The 24169-nt window shown below is 44.5% G+C and overlaps 2 protein-coding genes across 11 annotated transcripts; one reads left to right on the plus strand and one right to left on the minus strand.

Moving 5' to 3' along the window:
- Nucleotides 1-30: 30 nt before the first annotated feature.
- On the plus strand, nt 31-9113 carry znf362b (zinc finger protein 362b). 5 transcript variants are annotated; one of them, XM_035646419.2, is made up of 9 exons: nt 31-164; nt 1933-1996; nt 2267-2516; nt 2978-3142; nt 4387-4705; nt 5172-5396; nt 5689-5767; nt 5899-6057; nt 6505-9113. In XM_035646419.2, the coding sequence occupies exons 2-9, from the start codon at nt 1934-1936 to the stop codon at nt 6619-6621; spliced, it is 1377 nt and encodes a 458-aa protein (XP_035502312.1). In that variant the 5' UTR covers nt 31-164; nt 1933; the 3' UTR covers nt 6622-9113. The 5 variants fall into 5 exon arrangements, with proteins under 5 accessions (XP_035502312.1, XP_035502317.1, XP_035502315.1 ...); XM_035646424.2 differs by having other exon boundaries at nt 2978-3082; XM_035646422.2 differs by having other exon boundaries at nt 2294-2516.
- Nucleotides 9114-9213: 100 nt separating this feature from the next.
- ccdc30 (coiled-coil domain containing 30) lies at nt 9214-23808 on the minus strand. 6 transcript variants are annotated; one of them, XM_035646414.2, is made up of 28 exons: nt 23676-23808; nt 22680-22870; nt 21515-21697; nt 21150-21270; nt 20733-20923; nt 20383-20469; nt 20132-20209; nt 19509-19665; nt 19031-19102; nt 18498-18613; nt 18278-18396; nt 17978-18170; nt 17762-17860; nt 17172-17300; nt 16892-17029; nt 16371-16561; nt 15395-15662; nt 15003-15125; nt 14351-14521; nt 13679-13888; nt 13148-13305; nt 12855-13020; nt 12336-12457; nt 12092-12233; nt 11843-11979; nt 11281-11398; nt 10966-11030; nt 9214-10764 (listed from the first exon to the last, which is right to left on the minus strand). In XM_035646414.2, exons 2-28 carry the CDS (start codon nt 22683-22685, stop codon nt 10557-10559), a joined length of 3768 nt encoding a protein of 1255 aa, XP_035502307.2. In that variant the 5' UTR covers nt 22686-22870; nt 23676-23808; the 3' UTR covers nt 9214-10556. The 6 variants fall into 6 exon arrangements, with proteins under 6 accessions (XP_035502307.2, XP_035502308.2, XP_035502306.2 ...); XM_035646415.2 differs by having other exon boundaries at nt 23442-23734; XM_035646413.2 differs by lacking the exon at nt 23676-23808 and adding an exon at nt 23015-23404.
- Nucleotides 23809-24169: the final 361 nt, after the last annotated feature.

The raw sequence follows: 24169 nt of genomic DNA on the forward strand, positions 1-24169 counted from the left end.
TTCCGTGTGTCTGTGTCGAGGCTGCACCGGCACCCAGAAGTGAACAAAGCGACCCGGAAGCGCTGGTCCGACTGGAGGCAGGCAGCGAGAACATCAACCTTTTTTTTTTTTTTTTAATATTATAGCTGCGCTCCGCAAGACAATATCTGCGACCGGGACACAAGGTAAACGCGTGTGCATGTCCGCCCGCCGCCGAGCATCTCTGCGACACCGCGCTGCGACCGTCGTGCACGGAGGGACGGAGGGCAAAACGCGATCGCTGCCCCTCGATTCGCTCAAAAGTTGCAGAATGTGGAGGAGGGAAGAAGAAGGAGCAGGAGAAGCAGAGGGGGGGAGGGAAGAGAGAGAGAGAGAAAAAAAAGGCAGCAGCGGCACTCAAAAGTGAAAAATTTGGCTACGGCGGCGCGGCGTCCGTCCGTCGGGAGGCGAGGCGGAGCCGCGGAGCCGCGGAGACGGGTTCGCGTCCGCGGCCCTGAACGCATCGGCGCGGCTGTTGTTAGTCGATGTGGTGTTCGGGGTCGGGCCGTGCATCTTGTCCGTTTCCGTGCTGTGCGTGAGTGTGTGCGTGAGTGTGTGTGTGTGTTTTGCAGGGCATGCTTGTTGTAGGAAGTGTCAGGTTTTTTTCTCCCCGGGAGGTGGGGAGGCCGGGCTATTCAAACCTGCTATTCGCCGTAAACAATGGTTCATGCCCGCTCGCGTGACAAACACCTTCGTGGTCGCGTCGGCCGCGTCGCGTCGCGACCACGCGCTCCACGCTCCTCACCCCCCCCCCCCAAAAAAAATTTTTTTTGGAAGGGGGTCTGCAGAATATGGCGTCCCGCCTTATAAAAAAATAAGGCTGCCATTTTTGTTTCTCTTTTGTCTGGAAATGTTTTAAAGAAGCACTGTGAGGGTGTCTGGGGGGCACCGGGGGCACCGGGGGCCCCGGCCCCGGCGCCGCCCCGCGTCCAGATGCTCCCACGCGAGGCGCGTCCGAAAAGTCAAAGGATGGAAAGTTTCGGGTTTTTTCTCTCCTTTTTTTTTTTTTTTTTTTAAATCTGGAAATTTAAAGCGACGTGCACTTCAATCCACTCTCGGACCAAAAAAAAAAAAAAAAAAAGGATCAGAGGGACTAAATGTCCAAGCAGCACGGCTGCAGCTCTACAACACACAAATATTCATAGATGGCATTTATTATTTTCTATTGGCCCTTGTTGACTTAAAAGGGGACAGTTTACATTGCAGGCCTCGTTTACAGCATGTAAGCAATTCTTACACTGTTACAAATGAACAATGCCATCTTTGTCTAATTGAAATAAAAAATACATTATTATTAACATGTAATTAATTCGTTTTAATTGCAGCCCCCCCAAAAAAACTCTTTTAAAGCACCTTTAAATCCAGACTCCTGTTGAAGACACTTAACCTCAAGGTCCACTTACTGAAGATTATCGGTCGCTTTTCTTGTCTTCCTCGGTGGATGGAGTTTGACTTTGCTCACGACAACTGAGCATCTGCTGGGGACGACCTGTCATGCAGATGAAAGCCCCCCCCCATAACAATTATTTTTGTCCAACTTGTAATACAATAACAATTTTACAAATCTTCCAATACCTGCCTAAAAGTAATTCAATAATATAATTAAATATAATTTCATGTCGAAATTATTTGATTTACTTCGGTTTTCAAAGCCTGTGAAACCCAAAGCCACGAAACATTCACCTGTATGTGTAACCTCTCACATGCACACACGCCTTTTTTCTTTCTTTCTGTAAAGATCAAACCAACCTTCTCTTTTTCACTTAAGGGTTAAAGAAAGTTGCCGGTTTAGCCTTGTGAAACTTATTTTACCTCTTACGAAAGGTTCAATAAAATGTGCAAACTTTCTGATATCCGCAGTAGACACCCTGCAAGAGCTTCTAAACTCACTCAAGTGAATATCATTTATTTCAGGATGGCAGAGCCTCGATTTAACAACCCGTACTTCTGGCCGCCACCTCCATCCATGCCAGGCCAGGTAAGTCCACTACTAACGTGTAATTACTGTGGCATATCCTCCTCACACTGCCATTTGTTTTCCATGTGTCAATGTATTTTCAGCCGTTCGGCACCAGATTGTCCTGAAGCCGACTCTCAGACAGAGATTCAGTCACGGTTCCTTCCTCGTAGATTAAAACAAACACAAAAAAAAGAGACAACTGTTTTTTTTGGGGGGGAGGGGGGGGCGTGAATGTCATTCACACACGGTGGCTGTTTTCTGTTGAGCATGACCCGTTAACCCTTTCAGCTGGATAACCTGGTGCTCATCAACAAGATCAAGGAGCAGCTGATGGCGGAGAAGATCCGACCCCTGCACCTGCCGCCTACCTCCAGCCCCTCGCAGCAGTCTCTGCTGGTTCCCACCTCGTCGCCGGACGGCAGCACTCAGCACGGCATGCAGAAGCAGCAGCAGGTGCCGGGCCACCACCCGCAGCCGCAGGGCTCTGGACAGCCGGACATCGCTCTGCACGCTCGCCCCGCCTCCAGCTCTGGACCAGGTAGTCTTCATTGTTTGCCGGCCCGGGTACTGAACCTCAGTACGTCTCAAACACAGACCCAAATGTGCCACTGGCATCAAAAGTATCAAAAGCTGTCAGATTCACAGTCTTGTTATTGTTTTTTTCTTCTATTCTTTGATCAGAAACTTTCTAAAAGACGTTGCTAATTTTAGACCGTTTTATCTGGCTGTCCTCATCAAGACTACACTAACAGAGGTGTTTGAAAAGGAGGGACGGTCGGATAACAGTAGAGAAACGCAGCTACCATGTTGACACCGGTATCATAAAATATCAATAACCTATTCACAGCTATGATACTGTGTCCGACCTCTGATTTGAAAATGTACATGCAGCAGGAGACTATAAGTTTGTGAGCGTGTGTGACCATGACGCAGTGTAAAGTCTGTCAAACACTTTTTACAAGTTCTCTGTTTAAAATGCCGTCACCTGATAACTTCCAGATGGAACGATGGACGACAAGTCGGCAGTGAAAGCCAAAGGATTGTGGGAGGACTGGCACATGAGACAGCTTGGCGAGCAACACGGCCGGGTCAACCATCGCTCAGGTCAGCTGAGTCTCTGTGGTCTGTTGACACAGGGAGGCGGAGTGGGTTGGTCAGCCTCAGGTATGATGAGCAATACTTTTACCGGAGGGTGGGTCTTATTTGCATGCTGTTGTAGGGCTTCCGGCTCCGACGATAGGCAGTGACTCTTTAGGGCGATGTTCCTGTGCGAGGCAGGGTTGATGAAGTGACGGCGGGGATTTAGGAGAGCCTCAGTCTGCTCTTCAGCCAGGTGGAGGCACCTGACTGCACTGGACCCAAAACAGAGTCTGATCGAAGCTGGTGTTGGGACGTAACAGGCACCCCTGCTGTGAAAAGCAACCCCGTCGAGGACTATATTCAAATCATAACAGAACGGATGGACCAAATAAGGCTAAATTATAATATACCATTGATCATATTACTGGGTCATTAATGTAGACTAAATTAAAACTGTCACTCTAAAAGCAGGGACCAAATGCATTAAATACGTTGGCGATCCTGCCACATTGCCATTTATTCCATATGCAAAGATGCAGAAGCAATTGAGTGAGCAATTAAAAATACAATTTGCAGGATATAGGATGGAGTGCCTGAATTTCAGTCATGGGATATCACATCCACATCCATCCATCCATCCAAAAGTCTACTCTCTTTTCTCCTCACATTTATCTTGACAGTATATGTATTATATATTTATATCTTGACTTTAATCTGAATAGAATTTGACATGGAGTGAGGATAATATTGGCTTGTGGAGGTTGTTTCCCTGGATGGACAGGGGTTGCTTTTCACCGCAGGGGTTCTTATCCCGGCACAACACAGCAACTTCAATTTTGCGACAGTGAGTTATGCCTCCCACCTGTAGGGGGACCCCCGAGTGTAGCCGAGAGCAAATTGTTACATTGTGTCACTTTAACATCAACTGTATGTAGGTGGTTGTCACAGTAGACTGGGACACAGTGATACACATGGGCACAAAGAAACAAACCAAGTGACAGTGTCAGTTCAGGCAGCGAACGGCTTGATAGTTGAAAGGTGTGCAAAACATCAAACATCAAGATATTATGTGAAACATTGACTGAGGCTTATAAAGCAGAGAGACTACGAGTTGGAACAACAGCTACTTGGTTGAAATAAACACTGGAACCTTTTTAGAATTAAAAAATGAAGAGCACATGGTTAAAAGTAAAAAAAGAAAAAGCGAGGACGCAAAGAAAGAAAGACATTGGTGCTCCGATTAAAACAACGAGAGTCCTCTTACTGTACGTCATGTAAGGTGTAGATTCGTTTTGAAATAGTTTTGTCGTTGCCACGCACCTCCACAGCTCTGGCTCCTTCATCCCGGCCCGACAGCCACGGCACCTCGGAGGCCCTGACCCCCACGACTCCGACCTCCAGCGGCCAGAACCGTCTCGGCGGCGCCCCCTCTGTGAACATCATCTCTGGGCTGGCCAGCGGCCCAGGCATGGATCACATGAAGGCTGGAGGCCTGGCAGGGCTGTTGGGCCCCCCGCCCAAGGCAACCCGGGGACGGAAGAAGATCAAGGCGGAAAACCAGACTGGGCCTCTGCTGGTGGTGCCCTACCCCCTTCTTACCGACCAGGGCTGTGTCACTGTCGCACCCAAAGAGGGCAAAACCTACAGGTGGGGACACTGAGCTGCCGCCACTGTTGAAGTTTTCACTGCATCACAGTGGGAAGGACATTTTCCTTTTGGTGTTTGTCGTGCAAAACCAGTCCACTGATTTCATCCATTGATTTATTATGAAGTCATTCTTCACTCGGTGTGAAAGGAGAAACGGGGGTCTTCATCATCATCTAAATGGTCCAACGTCCGGCCGCCAAACTTAAATCTATTCTCAGTTCAACATTAAAAACCGAACTTGCAAGATTTGAACTTCTTTTGTGAGTTTGGCAGAGGAAACATAAAGACCTATGTAGGATTTCTTTGTAACTAACTGAACCGAACTAGAATTGAACTGTACTCTGATTTTGTTTTCGGACTAAGTGCAACTTCTAGTGTGGATACACTTGATCATGATGAAGACTTTGTCAGGTTTTGGCTTATCTGTCTCAAAAATGACACGTGTTCACACCTTTTTGTCACGCAGATGCAAAGTGTGCCCACTCACCTTCCTGTCCAAGTCAGAGATGCAGATCCACTCCAAGTCCCACACGGAGGCCAAACCACACAAGTGTCCCCACTGCTCCAAGACGTTCGCCAACGCCTCCTACCTGGCCCAGCACCTGCGCATCCACCTGGGGATCAAACCCTACCACTGCTCCTACTGTGAGAACTCCTTCCGTCAGCTGTCACACCTGCAGCAGCACACCAGGTCGGTCCAGCTGTGAACGCAGATTTAATTCAAGATGCAAAAAGCAGACGTCCTGTGGTCGCAGATAGATCGCTGATGTTTACAGCGTTTTGAAAGTGTGGTTTGTGTAAGCAGAGAATGTGTGTGTCGCCGGAACTTTGGTTTTCAGTAAGCGCGTAGAGAAGTTTTCTCTGTTTGTAAAATGCGCCGCCCTCGCTCGCCACACTCCTGTGGTTTCACTGCAGTCACCTCTCTCTCATCTCAAGTCAGTGAAATGCTTAATGAGTGTAGCTTTGACTTTCTCCTGCCACAGAATCCACACTGGCGACAGGCCTTACAAATGTGCTCACCCCGGATGTGAAAAGGCTTTCACCCAGCTGTCTAACCTCCAGGTCGGTATATGGTCACACAAATTACTTTGTGCAACACAACTTTTAATGGACTGTAAGCCAAAGGCAAAATGAGTTAGATTTTGGTGGACTGCCCCTCACATCTCCTGTCCGTCTGCTTTCCTCCCCGACAGTCTCACCAGAGGCAGCACAATAAAGACAAGCCGTATAAATGTCCCAACTGCTACCGTGCCTACTCGGACTCCGCGTCATTGCAGATCCACCTGTCGGCGCACGCCATCAAAAACGCTAAGGCCTACTGCTGTAGCATGTGTGGCCGGGCATACACCTCAGTGAGTAAAGCCGTTTTTTCTCATCTCTCTCTCGATGGCCTTTGGTGACATCATTGTCTCACTTGGTTCCGAATGTAGCTGTTTCCTGTTTGTGACTTTTTTTCTCTTTTCTTGCTTCTGTTCAAACACACAGTAAAGCAGTTTCACTTCTCTTTTTGGCATTCAGGAAAAGTAATAGTTTAATATTTCTTACTATAATTATCTATTATCTTTCCCTGTTGGACCAAACTGCCCTCCCATCACTTAATATCTCTTTAAGCTAAACAGACTCAAACTATTCTTAATCCAATTAGCACGATCTGTGAAAACAACTGTGTGGTTCTTGGTTGAAATGTAACTTCATATTTGTGTTTTGGCTCTAGTTGTACAGGACAAAGCCACATTAAGCTTTTGTTTTCCTACACTTGGGGTACGGTTCAATTGGTTTGTGTTTTCGTGTCTTTGCAGGAGACCTACCTTATGAAGCACATGTCCAAACACACGGTGGTGGAGCACCTAGTGAGCCACCAGTCGCCCCAGCGGACCGAGTCCCCCAGCATCCCCATACGCATCTCCCTCATCTGAGCTCCCCTCTCCCCCGGCCGCTCAGCTGCAGGTCGGATCCAGAGTCTATGTTCGGCTGGAGCTCACGAGGCCTTGCACCCATGGCCATCTACATAAGGCTTACATTAGCATTATGACAGCTGACATACATTCAGTGCATTCAGACCAATGTTAACGTTGCAGTAGCTCATGCTAAAATCATTTACATTTTTCCATTTTTCATCAATCTACACTCAATGCCCAGTTGTGACAAAGCAGTAATAGCGGACTGAAGACGATCAAGAGAAATGCGAAAGGAGCTGAGCTCATATTTGAGGGTTTTTTTTTCCCTTTTTAATCAATTCACAGAACTTTCTAAAAGTTTGTGATTTTTGGTTGTTGAGTGTAGATTGATGAGGGGATTTGTGAGGAATTTCAATAATTTTAGCTCAAGGCTGCGACGTAACGGAGTGTGGGAAAAGGTGAAGAGGTCTGAGTTCTTTCTGAACTCTGTAAACATTCAGTGCGAGATTCGGCAAGCGGACCGCCTCGATTCATCTCGGAACAGGCTGTCGGTCGTACATGAGCACAGCGTTATTTTGTGAATGTAACAATACAGCTAGATGTTGTCCGGAGGATCGAGTGGCAAAGAATGTCTTGCGTCAGATTTAATAAGCACTTTCGTAAGCGTCATGTAAACTGCCGGATGCATTGGCCATCGGAAATGTTTTAGTTTGTCGTTTTTGTTTTTTTCTCTTCCATGAAATGGGTTTTGAAAATGATGCCAGATGATATTTGCCCTTATAAAGAATTGAGAAAGTAGAAAAAAGAAAAAAGTTTGCTGGGTGTATTCTGGAAACATCCAAAGATAATCTTCAAGCACTTTTTAGGCCTTGTGATTTTGGCTCAAATTGTTTTAATCTCGTCGGATGGAAAATGCCAAAGGGCATTACTTGTGGCAGCTAAGAGAACGGACTGTGTGTGAATAACAGTCTTTGTGTTACTTTCTTTGCTTTTGCTCCCATTTCTGTGCAAGAACACATTTACAGGGTCGTCTAAATTTGAAGAGAGGCAATCGGTAGATGACAATTTCAAACGTTTAATGATTGTATTAAGAAGTTGCATTGTTGATTTGGGGGGAGGACGAAAAGAAAATAGAGCAACATGGAAGGGAAGAAAGATGATTGTTTTTTTGTTTGTTTATATTTCCAAAATCTTTCACTCCATATTTGACATTCACTTTTACAGCACCTTTATGGTCGTAACACACGATCAAAACAAACACTGCTTTTTACATCATGTTTTTCCTCACATCCCATTATCTTGTGCCATATATGATCCTCGTCGAAGTGTCGAGAGAAAGCAGCTAGTGTGCTAGTGTGTGTCTGCTTCCTCCGCTCGGTTAAGCTTTGACTTTCTTTTCTTTTTTAAATTAGCAGTAGAGGTGTATCTCGCAGAGGTTGAACACATTGCACATGCATCAACGCCTGCTCTACTTTTAAATACACTTCAGCTGAAATCAAATTTTACTCGACTGGTAACTTTTAGTCCAGTGGTGTAAACCTCACCACTGGACCAAAATGTGAAGTTGTCGTGCTCTGACCCCATTAAGATTTAAAAAAAAAAAAAAAAGCTTTACCCATTTCAAATAAACTGCAGTAAGTCATATTCCATTGGCCTATATTTTGAGTTCATGTGGAGGTGATGCTCCTTTTGTTGTTGTTTTTATCCTCTCTCCGTATTCTTTTTATTGTACACAGTATTGTTTGTTGTATTTTTACTGTAACTTTTAAACTCTGGATGGTACTATTAGGGTACCCTGTGTTCTCCAGGGCACTTGAGACAAGGTGCTACTGCTAGACGTTTGAGATGGAACTGAGAATTATGTAAAATACATATACAGTATATAGTATGTTTTCAAAAGAATAAAAACCTATTACTCAAGCCACTGGCCTGAAAACAGACATTTACGCCAACAACAGACCCTGCCTCTTCAACTTACTCTCTTTTGAGATAATGGGAAAAATGTACATGTTGCTGTACTGTAAAACATGCTACTCATTTATAGTACCGATTTTTAAGTTTTCATAAACATGCTCCGTTTGGGTTTTGTAAAAGCTAATGTATGGACTTACTGTAATTATTTTAGTCTACCCGTATGTTATTAATATTCATGTTTTATATCAGTTCTTTTACATGTAAGCCTTAACTGTTCTATCATCCCATTTCCATTAATCTGTATTGTGTTCTGCAGTATTCAATCGTGTAAACATTTTTATTTTTTCTTCCTTCCGCATGGAGTTCCTGAGCTGTAAACTGTATGATAACTGTTTAACCCATGTTCTCTATGAAAAGATATTGCGTAGATTTATTACACTTTTTCCTGTCTTGCATTGTGGTTTCATATACAGTTTCTAGACGACTAAATATGCACAGCCAAGACTGAGGAGTTAAACTAAGGTTATCAATGTTTAAAAAAGGAAAAAAAAGCTTTGTATCTTTACCTTGTTTAATAAACAGACTGTTACAAATTGGTCACTGACGGCTCGGTTTACTAAGAAGTATACCTGCCAACAATCCAGGTTTTTTTAGAGAGTGAGGTGAATGGGGGCCAAAAAGAAAATAACCAAGTACTTCGCTATTTGTTTTTCTTTTATTTAAGAAAAATAGTTTTGCTTAAAAATGTATTTACACGAAAAAGTCACAATTTCTTGTTACATACATCACAGTTTACATGTCTGTCGCAAACTCACGCAGCAGCAAGATAAAGTTTAACACTTCATCAGTTCAGGCACATTGAAAACAAAACAGACTAGAGCTTCCACAGTGTTTTAACTATTACTGACACAAAATATTATTAGTGGTAATTAATATAAAAACACCTGCTGCTGACAGTCTTTGTGGCTTAAGTACTTTCTGTTGGAGCGTCCCTGGAAGAAACCTTTGAGGTTGAGCAATGTAAAAAAGAAAAAATGGCGTGGCCAGCTCAAAATAGACAAAAACTAGCCTCTGGAATTCTGTGGCTTTTCCCCACATTGTGGATTTTTCTTCTTCTTTTTAAACTCGAAGCAAAGCGGCACGTTGTAAATACTGGAGTGACTACAGCTGACAAGCTATAGGCTCCTCAGACAGGAGCCCGATATTTGCACTCACAGTCTCGTATTAGACATAAAGTGGGTCCAACACATTATCAGAGTTATGTATGATAACTGCATCACTTTGGAAAGTTGTAAAAAAAATAAAAAATAAAAAGCTGATGTGTTTATTTAAAGATATTTTTTGACACAGTAAAACCAACATACAACACCACCGGCATTTTTAGTTTTTTCATAGAAAACACTGCCAAGATTAAATTTAACTGGGGAAAAATACGTCCTGTTGATATCCCACTGCTACATTTTCTTAAATGTAAACACAAGTAGAACTTCTTATAAAGTGCTCAGTGAAAACTAGTCGCATTCAAATCCCCCAATTAAATGTGTTTGACATTTACCGCACTGGGGTTAAGTACATTGTCTCATCCTGCACCGTCACGTTAATAAAAAATGTCTTTCTTTGCCATGAGCCAACAAGAGAAATTCGGATTGGCTGATGCAAACATGATTGTGTCAGCTCGCTTCCAAATCCCATTACATTCGGTTTCCTTTAAAATATGTCACAAATATTTGATTGACAATTGCACTGGCTTTTTTACCCCAAACTTCTGTTCCTGGATCAAAATGCAGTACTTGCAAGCCCAACAAGAATCTGCTTTGCAATACAAAAGTGATATGACCCTGAGCGAAACTGCAGAGGAAGCCCCCTTTTCATTATTACCCTTTAAAAAGATTTATTCATAATGCATTTAACCTTTTTTTTTCACTACATTCAGATTTTTGTCTCCTGCGGATTGGGCAAAAGCTAAGTACTACAAAATACGGCGACACACAGCTCTGCTGCTGTTGGCAGCCTGCTGCTGCGTCAGGATGCACCACATCTCATACCATGTCACTATTATTAGAGCTCTCCTCTGTAGCCTTGGCCTCTGGAGAAACCAGCGGGGAGGTGAGATTCAGGTAGCCCTGCTCTGATAGCTGGTGTGCAGAGACGGACGCCCGGACGCCCTCCTCCACCGCTCGCTCGCCCACCTTCACTCGGCATAGTTTGTCCAGGATTTCCAGTGGGTCACAGGAGCCCGACGTCAAACTAGCGACACAAATATGGGAAATTGGAAAAAGCGTCAGCGTGTCAAATGACAAGTGCATTAAGTTGTGGATTCTTTGAGGAGCCTAACAAAACAGCTCTATACATTCCAGCAACATCAGATATGAATCTTAACCACAAATTACAGATTTTAATCAATGAATCACTTTAACAAACCTATTGGTTCGGTCAAAACTACCTCACCTTAGAGTGGATGCATGTAGGATGCTGTCACAGAGACTTTCAGAGGGAAGCACTTTCTTGGCATTCTGTTAAGCATTAAGAAGATACATTTATCAATATCACAATAAAAAACATGTCGGCCATTTTAATTTTCATCAACCTGCGAATCTTTCAAACATTCAGCATCAGCCAGTGGCTTATGATCTGCCCGCAGCTTTTTCAGCCAAATGGAAAAACACAATTTTCTATTCTAATGGCGTTTTTAAAGAGTAAAGAATACCAGTGGATAGCATGTCACATTCACTAAACATGAGGATATGTATTGTATAGTGCTACCTCCAGGCTGTAGAATGACTGGGTATTCCTCAGGGCGCGCTCTAAGGAACTAACTTGATTGGAGAGCTTCAGCGTCCGATCCTGTAGCTGTCTGTTTTCCACCTCCAAGACGTTGACCCTTGACGATGATGAAGATTAAAACTCACCCACAGAAACTATTCACCAAGTGTGTCCTTTATGTCCTCACTAACGCATGCAGATTAACATCGACATTTTTCGAGGTGGAGCACATGCAAATAAACACTTTACGAACTTAACTTAGATCAAACCCCATGGAGAACTGTGTTTATAGTATTCATTCATTGCATAAAATAAATACAATTTATGTTTAATTTATTATATTAATCATGATTAAGGGGGACCTTGATAAAAGGAAACAGCAATGACGTGTGCTGTCGTATATTGTTGTTGTGATATTCAAAATGTAATACTTAATTTCCACTTGGTAAAAAAGGTACATTACACCAAAAAAGAATGCAATTTAAAGCTCACATGAAACAACTAAAGACATTGACCTGAGCTATTCAGCAGGTCAGCTGTTCAAAGTGATTCGTGAAGATACCTGTGTTGAACAGTCGAGGCAGTCCTCATGCCATTGCTGCCCATTTCCTCCGCCTCACTGATCTTCCTCAACAGTTCCCTCCTCTCCTCCAAAAGCTTCTCATTTTCCTCCAGCACTGTATCGATCCTTTCCTTCTCCTGTGAGCCACCATGAAGCAGATGAGGGGACGAGAGACATGAGAAACGTTAGAAAATATTTTTCAAGCCACAATGTTGGGAACAGGACGCCATCGTGCAAGACGTGTGTGACCTTGTGCAAGAGGCTGGAGGCCAGCACCAGGTCGTTCTCCAGTTTCTGGATGGTCCGGTCCCTCTGTGCCATCGCCTTGAGGAACACCTGCTTGGCCTGACGCAGCTTGGTCTTGTGCTGACTGTGCTTTTCGTTGTACTTCCTGAGGAAATTAATCACAGGAAAAGAACAACCTTTATTGAGTACCAGATTTAAAGTCTTAATATTGCATTCAGTGTAATTATTGGTGCTTTGTGTGTCACACCTGACGTGCGTGTCCAGTTGGAGGAGAACCTGCTGCAGCTCCCCCGGCAGTCGGTCGCACTCCTGCTGACTGGCCGCCAGCTCCTCCTGCAGTCTGTGGCTGGACCTCTGGCCTTCTCTCACCTGTTAAGGACACATACAGTATAACACACATTTCAATGTAGAATTCACAGTGGAATAAGTACATTTTGAAGCAAAGTTAATAAAAAATAAAAACAGCTTTTCTTGTGTGAACTTCTGCGGCTACTGATTAAATCTTCAGACTGACCACAATTTGAAACCTCTAAAAATAACTCTTTAATAAAAAGGCATGTAAAGAATTTGTGCTTGGAAAGAATGACAAGTTGAAATTAAATTCAAAGGTAAGTACAAGCTGAGAACCTTCAATATAAGTCACATTTGAGCAACGGTTGGAAATGGTTGGCAAACTTGAAATTCTATCAGAGCTAAAGGCGTCTCATCAGGTGTCCATGACCCTGCAGTGCAGATGTCTAATGAGCTGCTGTACACTTTTCCTCACCTCCTCTCTGGCCTTGCTGAGCTCAGCCTCCAGAATGGTCAGACGGGTTTCCAGCTGCTGGGCGCGGTGGCTTAGCTCTGTGTTGGTCCTGGTCAGCGAGGCCTCCTTCAGCCTGAGGGAGCGAACCTGCTGCTGCAGCTCCTCCTCACGTTGCTCTAACAACTTCCTGGGGCAGAAAAGGAAGATGGACAGAAGAAGGGGTAAACAGAATATGTTGCAAAACTTGGTCATTATTAGAAATGGGACCAATTTGAAGTGGACAGTTTGAGCGGCAGCGCCACAGTTTGAGCGACCTGGTGATGTGCTCCTCGTGCTGCTGGGCTCTCAGGGCTGACAATGTGTCAGACAGATCCCTGCTGTCCCGCTCCAGGCGGCTGGTCTCGCCGGCCCGAGCTTCCTCCACGCGCAGCTGGTGCTGGGCATTTTTAAGCTGCTGCTGCAGCTCCAACACCTGCCACGACGACAAAGCCAAAACATTCCCTCAGTGGGACAAATTAGACATCAAGAGCTCCCAACCTCACATCAATTTCCAGAGTATCCCAGGATTTCCCTAAGATGCCCATAATATCAGTGATTATCTCCCAAGCTTTCTACACAAGATAAGAGGCATCAGATTATACTCAATAATCTGATACGGATTATCCTTATTAAAGCTCAAGAGCATGTATTAGTAAGTAATGATATGAATGGAGACATAATCAAATTGGCCATGATCCCTGTGGTAATATCAGGTTGATGGAGGGTGATTTTTTTTATCTGTTTGATGAAATTATATTGTAAATGTCATAACTGTTGGACCAATGCTTCCATGCTCCAGCACTGACCTTCTTGTCGGCAGTGATGAGTTGCACCCTCTCAGCCTGCAGGTCCTCCTGCAGACTGGTGGCGGCGCTGCGATTTGTGGAGCTGCGAGCCAGCTCCAGCTCCAACTCCCTGGTCTTCTGCTGCTGACGTTCGCCCTCAGCCGCCTGAGAGTGAACAGTCTGCTCCGCCTGGACCAGCTTGGTCTGAACCTGCTTCAGCTCTGCACAGAGCTTAAGGGAACACAAAAACAGGTGCTCAACACCACTGTCACTACTATAGTGTTTTTTACATAGCACCGTCCTTCACTGTTGAGGTTGCAGTTCATGTTTGCTCGTGGTGATTGGCGTTCATCACATGGTGACAGAGGGCGTGAGTGAGATAAATATCAGAGGCTTTCGGGAAACTCAAAAAGCTGCTTTCAGACATCCACTGAAGTCCGGACATTTTTCCCGAACTATTTCAGAGGGGCTGTATGTGAGAACGCAAATGTCTGCCAAATATTGCTCCCAACATTTTCCTGAAACTTTTCCTGCCAGCTCCCTTGTAAAATTTCAGGAACATGTCAGAGTGAGCCCATGTGAGAATACAGCAGGAAAATCTCCATATGATTCTGGTCCGGACCCTAGTTTCCAGATATTTTCCAGGGGTTCATGTCTTAAAATAGCTTGCGCGTGCTGTAGTTTAATACCGACCTTGAGTTTTTCCTGGTCCAGCAGCGTGTTGTGTCTCTTCAGGTCCATGTTCCTTTCTTTCTCATAGCGCAGTTCCCTCTCTGCAGACGTGAACAGGCTCTGGGCCCGCTGCAGGTCCTGCCTCATCTGCTTGGCCTCCTCTGCCTTCTGGCTCAGCACCGAGTTCTGGCACTGAAAGAGAAGATGGGAGACAAGGTTGAGATGGGTTCATGCCGAGTGGAGAGTACAGATAAATACAGGCAGCCAGAAGTGTCTTCAGCCAAGATTAATTTTTTTGGGACATGATGAATAATCAAGCAAATCAAATGTTCTCTCCACAATTCTAGTCAAATTCTGTCAAAATCATGACAAATCACTTGAATTTGGAGGCGTGAAGATTTTGCGATAAAAATTTGAATTTATTCTGAACACAAGAGAGAGGACACAAAAGAGAGAAATGCTACAGGCTAAGCTAAAAATGTATTTGTTGTATTGCCAATTCATCTTAATCACGAATTGGTTGGTTGTATACTGCCCTAAGTATAATAATAATATTCTTCATGTTGTGGTATGGAAACTAGACCTTTGCTTTGATTTTCTATTAAGATTGCATTGCAGAAACTGCGTGGCTGTTGGGCTTGATAAGGATGTGTTGTGTACGCGTCATACACACCCTGATGTGCGCCTGGGCTTCATTGACCTGAGCCTGCAGGGCCAGTTGGTGCTGAGAGGCCACGAGCCGCTCCTCCCCCAGCGCGCGCTGCATATGATTCACCTCCTGTTTCAGACATGAAAGCTACAAACACACATATATATGAGTTCTATATGATCCTGGGAGAGGGAATTCCCCATCTGCTTGCTTTTTTCACAACAGCTAGGATCTGCCAGAGAAAAGTGTCTCCTAACTGCTGGGGATAGGGTGCTTTACTCAAAACACATCCAAGATGGAGGTGTTTCTCTCTTCTCTACCCTGTTGTTTCAATTTCTGAATATCTAGTTACCTAAATCATCAAACAGGATCCATACAAATCAAATCAACCAACCAAAGACTTGAAATCCAGTCACCTGATCCAAGCTTTCGTCATTGGTCTTCTCCACTGGACTAAGTCTAGATTCTATAGGAGGATCGTGCAGTTCAAGCTTCTGGCTGCTGCCAAGTGCTTCTTTTGTCGAGGCGAGCTGCTCATGATGCCACTTGAGCTGCTCGTTGAGGCGCTGAATCTCGAGCTCCAGCCTCTCTCTCTCTCCCTCAGCTGCCAGCCTCTCATGGACGCTGGCGCTCAGCTTGGCTTGGAGCTCGGAAGTCTGCGAACGCTCAGAGACCATTTCATCCCTGGAAAACATGCATATTCATTAAATGCAGGTAAGAGCCGGTGTCCTACCTTGTGACTAGCCCCAAAATCACGTTTCAACCCACATGAATTCAGCAGTGCATTTTTTACTGCTCTTTGCATTTCCCCCAAATGCAAATTCCCCCCAAAAATACAGCAGTCACATGACTTAACCCCCGGAGCTATCAGACCTAACCCTAACAAAAAGGTTTGGTTATGAATAAATATACACACGGGCCCCGACTTTTTTGAGTGCACAGGCTTGAGGCACACATTATCAGTGAAATCATGCATCGTAAATGTGGTGATTACAAAGACAGTTAAAATCACTCCCCTACCAGAAAGCTTGAATGAACCAAGAGGTCAGGGCTTTATCCAGAGCCCCCTCCAAAAAAAAGAGGTGAGTGCTTAGAGCCCAAAAAATACTAAAAGACAATACCCACCCCAGCCGCAGCCTGTTCAGCCATTTGGGAGTTTCTTTTCTCAGACTGTGAGACGACTTCTGTCCGCCGCCACACTCCACCACAAAAATAGTTTTATTTTTATGACCTGACTATTTATTCATTTCTTTGTATAGCTGTTGTTTTTGTTAGTAGCATAGAGGGACTACATCTGTAATGACAATTTAATTGAATCTTGAATATGTCTCAGAAATACTTCTGCATTAGCTGATTTTTTTTTCCCCACTGTGGATATACTCTGACACCAACCTCAGTGTGTTGTGAGTCGTCTGGAGGCTGCTGAGCTCGGCAGTCAGCCGGTCGGCCTGTTCCTGCAGCTGGTCCACTTGAAGCCTGCTTTCCTTCAGGTCCTCCTTAGTCCGGTTACCGTTACCGTTACCATCCTTGTATCGCTCCAGTTCGCTCTGGAGTCGGCTGTGGGCGCGCTCCATCTGGGCCACCTGACAGGCAGAGACAGAAAGATGGAGAGAGATTCATTTTAATAGTGTTCATGTCAAAATGATGCTGTAGATTCATGTTGACATTGTTAAGTGTTTTCAAGTTTATTTTAATTTTTAGATAACATATACAAACTAGTTTGCTATTATGCTATTTTTTGTCACCAATTCCAACGGACATACTTATGCTAATTACCAGTCTATTTCACATAATATGCATTCATGGGGTGCATTTTCATTTCTTTATACTTTTAACATCTACATTTTTATTTCTGCGTAAATATTTCCTGTGATATTTCAGTGACGGCAGGTGAACATGTGAAATGAACAAACCTTTTCTTCCAGAACAGCTTTTTCCCCTTTGACTTGGGTGAGGCTCTTGATGAGCGTTTTCCCTTGTTGGCATTCTGTCTGGAGACTGTTGACCTCCAGCCTCAGCTTCTTCAGCTCTCGCTCACCAATCTGCAAAGCCTTTGGTGAGAGAATGAAGGGATAACATACACTGACTGCGTTGTTTATAACTTTTACTTACAACTCTGCATCAGGAGTAGACTTCCCAAATAGCTGTCCTTTTTACTGTCAGAAGAAGCATTAGACATGTGCAGGTTTTTACCTCTTTGTCTTTCTTGAGGGCGGCCTGTGCAGCGCTGAGGTCGACCTCCAACTGTTTTCTCCAGTCCTTCTCCTCAGTCAGTCGCGCCTCTAGCAGAGCCAATCTCTCCTGGCTGCCGTCCCTTAGGTGCTTCAAACATGGCGCAAGAAAAGCACTAAGGATCTACAGGCTGCACTGAGTCATGGAATGTGAAGTCATGTATATAAACTCTTCTAATGACGGCTGGTAGTCAAGGTTCATTCCTCATTTTCACATTTCATTTTCTCTGTACAAGTAACACTAATTACTAATACAATTACCAATAAATGATGTAGTTCCTCTAATTTTATACAGCACAGGCTATCCCTGTATCAATCACATATATTGGGATTCTGCTGCATGATTCTGATTCTTCTTATGACATCAAATTCTATGAAAACTCACTTTATGTTACAGTTAACCGCTGGGACTGTGCATCAGAGGGAGCTTGCAATAAATCAGTTATTTATTTTGTTTTGTGTAGTCGAGGTATTCATGAACAATAGTGTTCTTGCTGGTTGAAACACTGCAGTTGAAATTGACATTGATGGTGTTGAAAAGTAATTTCTCACCAGCTGTAAGAAGGACTCTGTGGCTTTGACTTCATCTCCATTCCTCATAATTTTTTCATGGGCATCTTGCCTCTTCAGCTCTGCCTCCAGGCTTTTGATCTGTATGACCGGTTCAGATTATCACTCAGCCATTAGAGAGATGGTGATGTTTCCGAAAGCAATCTTTTGCCATTTTGAGAAATTGAGCAAGCATTTTGAACCAGTGTTGTTTATTACCCTCCTGTGCAATCCCTCCAGTTCACCCTCATGGCGATGACTCTCCTCCTTGCTGGCATTCTGCGCCTCCCCCAACAGGGCCTCCAGCTCCTCGTTCCTCTCCTCCAGCTCCTCCTGCTCCTTGCGCAGCCTCTGGAGTTGCCGTTGCAGCTCTCTCACCTGCACGAGCCCATCTTCCATCGCCTCCTGACACCTAAGAACAATGACAATTTGAGTGTGGGACACTCTGGATGAGGTCAACATAAAAGGGAGCACAACCATTTACATATTTCATGGTTGTTGAGGAATTCATGTTTTTACCTTTTGTGAATGTGATCCTTTTCTTGAGCTGACAAGGCAGACAGGTTGTTTTGTGGTTCGATTCTAATGCTCTTGTCCTTTTGATCCTCTTCATCTTTTTCTGCATCATTTATTGCCAACTGAACAGACACAATAAGAAAAAATGCAAAGGAAGTTGCAACAATTTTTGTGTTTTTTTGTTTGTTTTGTTTTTTGGTAAATAAATTCAGTAAATATCAACCTGTCCACGGAGATTTTGCTTCTCGGATTCTATAGTGCGCACTCTCTCCCTCAGAGCTCTGTTCTCAGCATCTAGTCTGTCATTTTGCTCTTTGGCTTGCTGCAGCTTCATCATATCTGTGGAGAGAAAACCAGAAAACATAACGTATACACGTTTTAAACATGAAAATGTATTTTTGGTTTTTAAAACTTGACCATCTTCAGTGCACTGAGGCTGTTATAAGCAGGTGGTCAAATTGTTAAGAGTGGTGAATTTTGATTTTCTTTTTTTAATTTAATCTTAATAACTAATGAGAATACCTGTTAGGACTCGTCTTACATCTTTTTGTTTATGTGCCAAATTATTTCCAAAATATGGATTTTCATGACAGCCAACTAATATTTGACATAAAAAAAGACAACGATTTCAGCAAAACATTGCCAGTTTGGACAACCTAATTAAAAACACTAGGAAAAGCAAGAGGAAAAGCAGAGCAAGATGTGAAAGTGAATTAAGTTTCTTCTCAGGTGGTGTCACACCCAGGTCTGTCTCACCACAGTGTTTCAGTTTGTCCACTTCCCTCCTCAGGTGTTCTACTTCTTGGACCATTCCCTGAAGCCCAGATCCTGAGATCATAAGCATATCTTTCATTCTACAAAGCAGAAAATATGCTTTCTGCTAATCAGTGCCTCTAAAAAAAATTCTGGCAATGGTATGCTGCAGTTGGCTCCAGTTCCACAACAAAATATACAGATTAGAAAATTAAGTTTATGTATTAACCAAATCTGTATCAACAGTATGTGGACATAATAATGTTTTATGGGTTGGCGGACACAACAAGGACACCCCATGGACGGGGGCTGCATATGTACTGAAAATCAGGGCATTCATAGTACTCAGTGCTGTCATGTGTGTGTTTCTTATAACCATTTACACAGCAACATGTGCAAGAAAAACAAAATAGAAAATGTGTAACATACTGTTTACGCAGAATTCTTTGAGTCGTACATTCTGTTAGTGTTTACAACATACCACTTGAATCTAGGTTGTTGTTCTTGGCGACATCCAGCTCACTGGTGAGTCGGCGGATATCTTGATGCGCCATAGCCAGCCTCCTCGATGCCTCTTCCAGGTCCCGCTCCAGCCGCTGCCGCTCATTTTGCTCCTGGGATATCTCCTCGCTGCGGGCCTAATGTTTAAGAATGAGTCATGGACGGTTAGAGTGGGAGGGAGTACAACAGGAAAGAGTACTGGTAGCCTGACTGGTAGTGTCAATGTGCCCATGCTGTTGTAAGAGACATGCATTTCAAAGGTTGAGAGTCATCATCAGTGAAGGGCCTGGAAAGAGGGAGGACGGTGAGTTGGAGTATTCGCCTGTGTAGAGCGGCCAGTGGTACAAAAAATACACATGCTGTGTTCCCTGTGACATGCCATTACTGTTCTGCCCGTCAACCCTTTTCCAACACTCATCGATCGATGACAGGTGTGTTACTGAGACAGGCGATGTATGTCTGCATCATGCAGATTTCGAGGCAAAATCCTCAGCGTGGAATGCGTCTCGAAAAGTGAAACCACTTGTAAACAAGCCAGTGATGCCCGCGATTGATATCCGTGTTAGTTATCAAGTTAGTATACGCTGTGGGGTGGACACCTACAGGGGTGATATTGTGCTTGCTCTGACCAGACCTGCGCAGCCCAAACAGCTTCTTCCATGGACTCTGGGATGAGCACTGCTGAGAGGAAAGACCAGCGTGTGCAGAATCACAACAGACGCTAAATAATTACCAAGTTGTGTCCCTGTACTTTAACTAGAAATAAAAACCTCAAATGTTATTTTCTCTCACACACTTAAATAAACCTGAAACAAAATACAGATTTATGACTCAGTGTACAATGTGAGTCTCACCTTTGTCATGTTATCCATGCTCTTCTGCATATCCTCCCTCCGCTGCCTGAGCTCTTCCCCCATCATGTGGTGAATATGTTCTTGACCCTGGTGCCACAGAAACACAGAGACTCAAGTTAACACATTTATGACTCGGAGAGTTAACCATTACAACTATGAAGCCTTTGGATGGATTCATTTGAAATTTCAATATGACTGACAACTGTACGCTCATTGTTCAAAACGTAAGAAGCCATGTTCTTTTATGAGGAATAAAATTTATAGTCACATGCTATATTATGTTAAAATAATTCAAAGTGGTAATATGTGATAACCTTTCATCGGAAGAACAGGCATTCTGAGTCCTTTACCTGGTGGTGGCCTTCCATCGAGTTTCCAGTGAGACTCTGACTTTCCAGTCTCCTCTCAGCAGCCTCCAGCCTTTCCAGCAGCGTGGCCCTCTCCACCAGCAAGTAGGCCACCTGCTCACTGGGACTGCTCAAGCCCATCTCCCCGAGGTCCTCCTGAGCCAGCATCTCCGCCAGCTCTTTGGTCTGACTCTCTGCGGGAAAGGCGAGTTTACTCTGGTCAGTTGTTTGAGGGGACACTTAGGACAAGAGAGGATAACAACAAATGAGTGCATGAGTATCGCTGTATCGCAGCAAACACAAGTGAATATCCAACAGATGATTTTAGAGCATTTATAGCAAATGAAGAAGAAAAAAAAAGCAAGGGGCTCAGCTGCAAACTCAAGGAAAGAAAGCCAACTGCAGCTGTGCCGATTTCACCTTGTTGCTGTCTGATCTGGAGAAGCTCACGCCGCAGGTGTTCATTGTCTCTCTCGTAGTCTGCGGTCAGACACTCGCGCTCTTCCAGCAGCCCACGAATGTGTGCAACATAGCTCTCCACCTGATGGACAAAGAGAGCGAAACCCTGAGTGAAACAGCTGTGACTTCAAAACCATTTTGAGCAATTAGCTTATTCCTGTGCCCAAAGACCAGTGTGGTCAGTGAGAGTATCTTTAATGTTGACCAGTCGTTGGCTATAGCAGTTTAATAGGTTAGACTCGATGTTTGGGAGTCTTAAATTTTGGTCAAGGGGTCTGTAATACTTTTGAAGCTGTTGGTGACCTAGAACACTAGAAGAGTCTCACCTCCTTCATCTCACTGGCCTGCTGTGTACGTATGGTCTGCATCTCCTGGGTGACCGAGTGACGCCTCGCTTCCTCTCGGAGCAGCTGCTGCCACAGATAACGCTGCCGCTCCTCCGCACTGGCAGCTGGAGGCAAGCCATCCTCCTGAAGACGCATAGAAATCTGGTCCAGCTCCGTCTGCAGCTGAGGAACCAGAGGAGAAGCTGAATGTTGTGGGACCTGCTATCGCGTTTATCTGTCTGGCGCTGACCTCTTAATATTAAGTGGCATCTTGTGAAGTGAAATACATAGTGAGTCTTGAGCAGAGTGCTTTTTATCATACTTTGCTTATTATAGCATGATGCATATTCAGCTCGAGCTTCACTTTAGCAAATAAAATTCCAAAGCTAGATAGCGTCACATTTCCATAACGTTTGCATGCACTGTCGATAGGCTGGTTTTTACAATGTCACAATATGACATCTGCAACACATGCAAAAATTTATATATATATATATATATATATATATATATATATATATATATATATATATGTATATATATATATATATATATATATATATATATATATACACATATATGTTTGTTTGTTTTTTTATATTTGTCACTTACTTTTGCCAAACAATGATACAACAAACTATCCAGCAAAGATCAGCATTTACAGAAGTGTTCAACATCAAGGCCGTCAGCCTCTGTGAAAACTGATCTGTTCGCATGACACATAGGAGATGGACACAACATCAGTGGCATGCCACTGCCAGCGTCGAACACCTGTTACTGAACTCAATACGGTGCCGTGTACGGCTAGTAACCCGAGTAGGCCCCCACCATGGAGCATTTAGACCACACGAGGAGCGATTACTGCTCCAACAACATGCCACATATTGTCACAAGCCGAGCATCGGGTCTCAAGTCGCTGATGTACTTAAACACCGCAACAACTGGTCTATGCACTCGCCGCTGTGGAATAAATGGCAAAAACACTAAACTAGAGAACAAGAAGTCTCTGAAAACAGTTTGCACAAGTTCCGTCAAAGCGAGCGTTGTTCTACTTTGTGCACAACACTGTGAGATGTGAGATTAAAGTCAGAATCCAAAAACAAGTTCACACTTGTGAGGTCAAAGTTGTAACAGGTAGACCGGATTTAAAAGATGAAAGTCATACGTTCATTTTGTTGAAGCTGCATGTGAGTGATGGACTCTCTCCTCGGCGCCGGACGTGCTGATCGCAGAACAATTCAGCCTACATGGTTTTGCACAGGAACCAGTCTCAGCTCAGGCACGTCCCCAAGGCCTCGTCACACCCGTCGCTGTCGCAGTTCGTCCATGACAACGTCCCTTCGTCCTCGGGTTCCCCTGTAACACACAAGATGCTCTCAAGAACAATGCTGTCAAGTCGTGTCAGGACCTGTGCTCACAAAGAATTGAGATGGGACCAGTGACCTCAGGTTTCACACAAGCGGTGCAGCAGAGTATGACAGATGAGGGGCAGTACATCACCTGAGCCACATGCAAAGCTGCTGTTTGATCTGCTGCAGTGTTATCGCGAATGATTGTACGTTGACAGCACAAGAGGGAAGAGCTGTATCTTCTGAACAGGCGTCTTCTGGTGCTGCACTTCTCAACAAAACCTCTACCTGGACAGTACCTCTACGTCGTCCTCGCACCTCGTGTGGGGATTTAAACGCCTCTAGTTTCCAGCTGAAGCGTCTGTCTTCCCAAAATGTCTGACGAGGAGGAGCATGTGAGGGCTCTCGCAGGACAGCAGCAGCGGCCACTCGCATTCCTTTCTGACCACGCAAGCTCATTGTCCAGGTCCACTGGTAACAAGTACAGACCTGCTCACCGCGCGGTGTCAACAACAACAACAACAACAACAACAACAACAACAACAACAACAACAACAACAACAACCCGCGGTGACTACCTGCAGCGCCGGGGCCAGCGAACAAAAGTTTGCTCCGAAGTCCCCGTGGCCACTACGCCTCACGTCCAGCTAGCGCTAGCTCGCTAACGTTAGCCTCGGCTCTCCGCAGCTGCGGCTGCTCGGCAGAGCGCGAGGTTTCCGTTGTGACAACTGGAACGTTCCCGCTTTCGACGCTACAACTTCCTTGAAGGTGGCGAGGCCCACCGCAGAGTGTGCAGATGAAGTATGACTCACCTTTTTCAAAACGGTAACGGCGACGAGAAAAAGCCAGGCGCTTAGAACGGCGTTATTTATTTTTTTTTGCTCCACCCGAGGTGAGCGGAGACCCGCCCCTGTCCGGCCTCTGATTTGCTTACTTTGATATTTTCTCTTACTCTAGCCAATCAAACCTCTTCCTGCCAAGGCTTAATCCAATCAGGGAAAGGGAAGGGGCGGGTCTTCGTCCACCTCGGGTGGGAAAAATTAAAGCCTAGCTACAGGCGTGGCGGGTGAATTGGCTTCTAGTATTACCTAGGCAACGGGCCGTACCATTCAGAGGATACAGGGGGACAAGCGTTACATGTTGCCAGGTTCGCGGTTTTCCCTCGGAATTCGGCTACTTTACAGTGTTTCCGCGGGTTAATATACGACTAATGAAACAGTTATTATTGTCATCAAATTCTATCAAACTGACCATATCATCATTACAAACAGTCATTGTCATTCTGATAGTTGTTCACATAGACCTG

This window comes from Scophthalmus maximus, chromosome 3 (genome assembly GCF_022379125.1).
Source record: "Scophthalmus maximus strain ysfricsl-2021 chromosome 3, ASM2237912v1, whole genome shotgun sequence".
NCBI classification, from domain to species: Eukaryota; Metazoa; Chordata; class Actinopteri; order Pleuronectiformes; family Scophthalmidae; genus Scophthalmus; species Scophthalmus maximus.

Excerpts from the sequence above, each read along its gene's own strand:
- znf362b (XM_035646419.2), top strand. The coding sequence starts at position 1,934 with ATGGCAGAGCCTCGATTTAACAACCCGTACTTCTGGCCGCCACCTCCA. Across the intron at positions 3,143-4,386 it reads AGTGGGTTGGTCAGCCTCAG|CTCTGGCTCCTTCATCCCGG; the intron begins GTATGATGAGCA and ends GCACCTCCACAG. Across the intron at positions 4,706-5,171 it reads AAAGAGGGCAAAACCTACAG|ATGCAAAGTGTGCCCACTCA; the intron begins GTGGGGACACTG and ends TTTGTCACGCAG.
- ccdc30 (XM_035646414.2), bottom strand. Across the intron at positions 20,924-21,149 it reads CCAGATCAGACAGCAACAAG|AGAGTCAGACCAAAGAGCTG; the intron begins GTGAAATCGGCA and ends CCTTTCCCGCAG. Across the intron at positions 14,522-15,002 it reads AAGCCCAGGCGCACATCAGG|TGCCAGAACTCGGTGCTGAG; the intron begins GTGTGTATGACG and ends CTTCTCTTTCAG.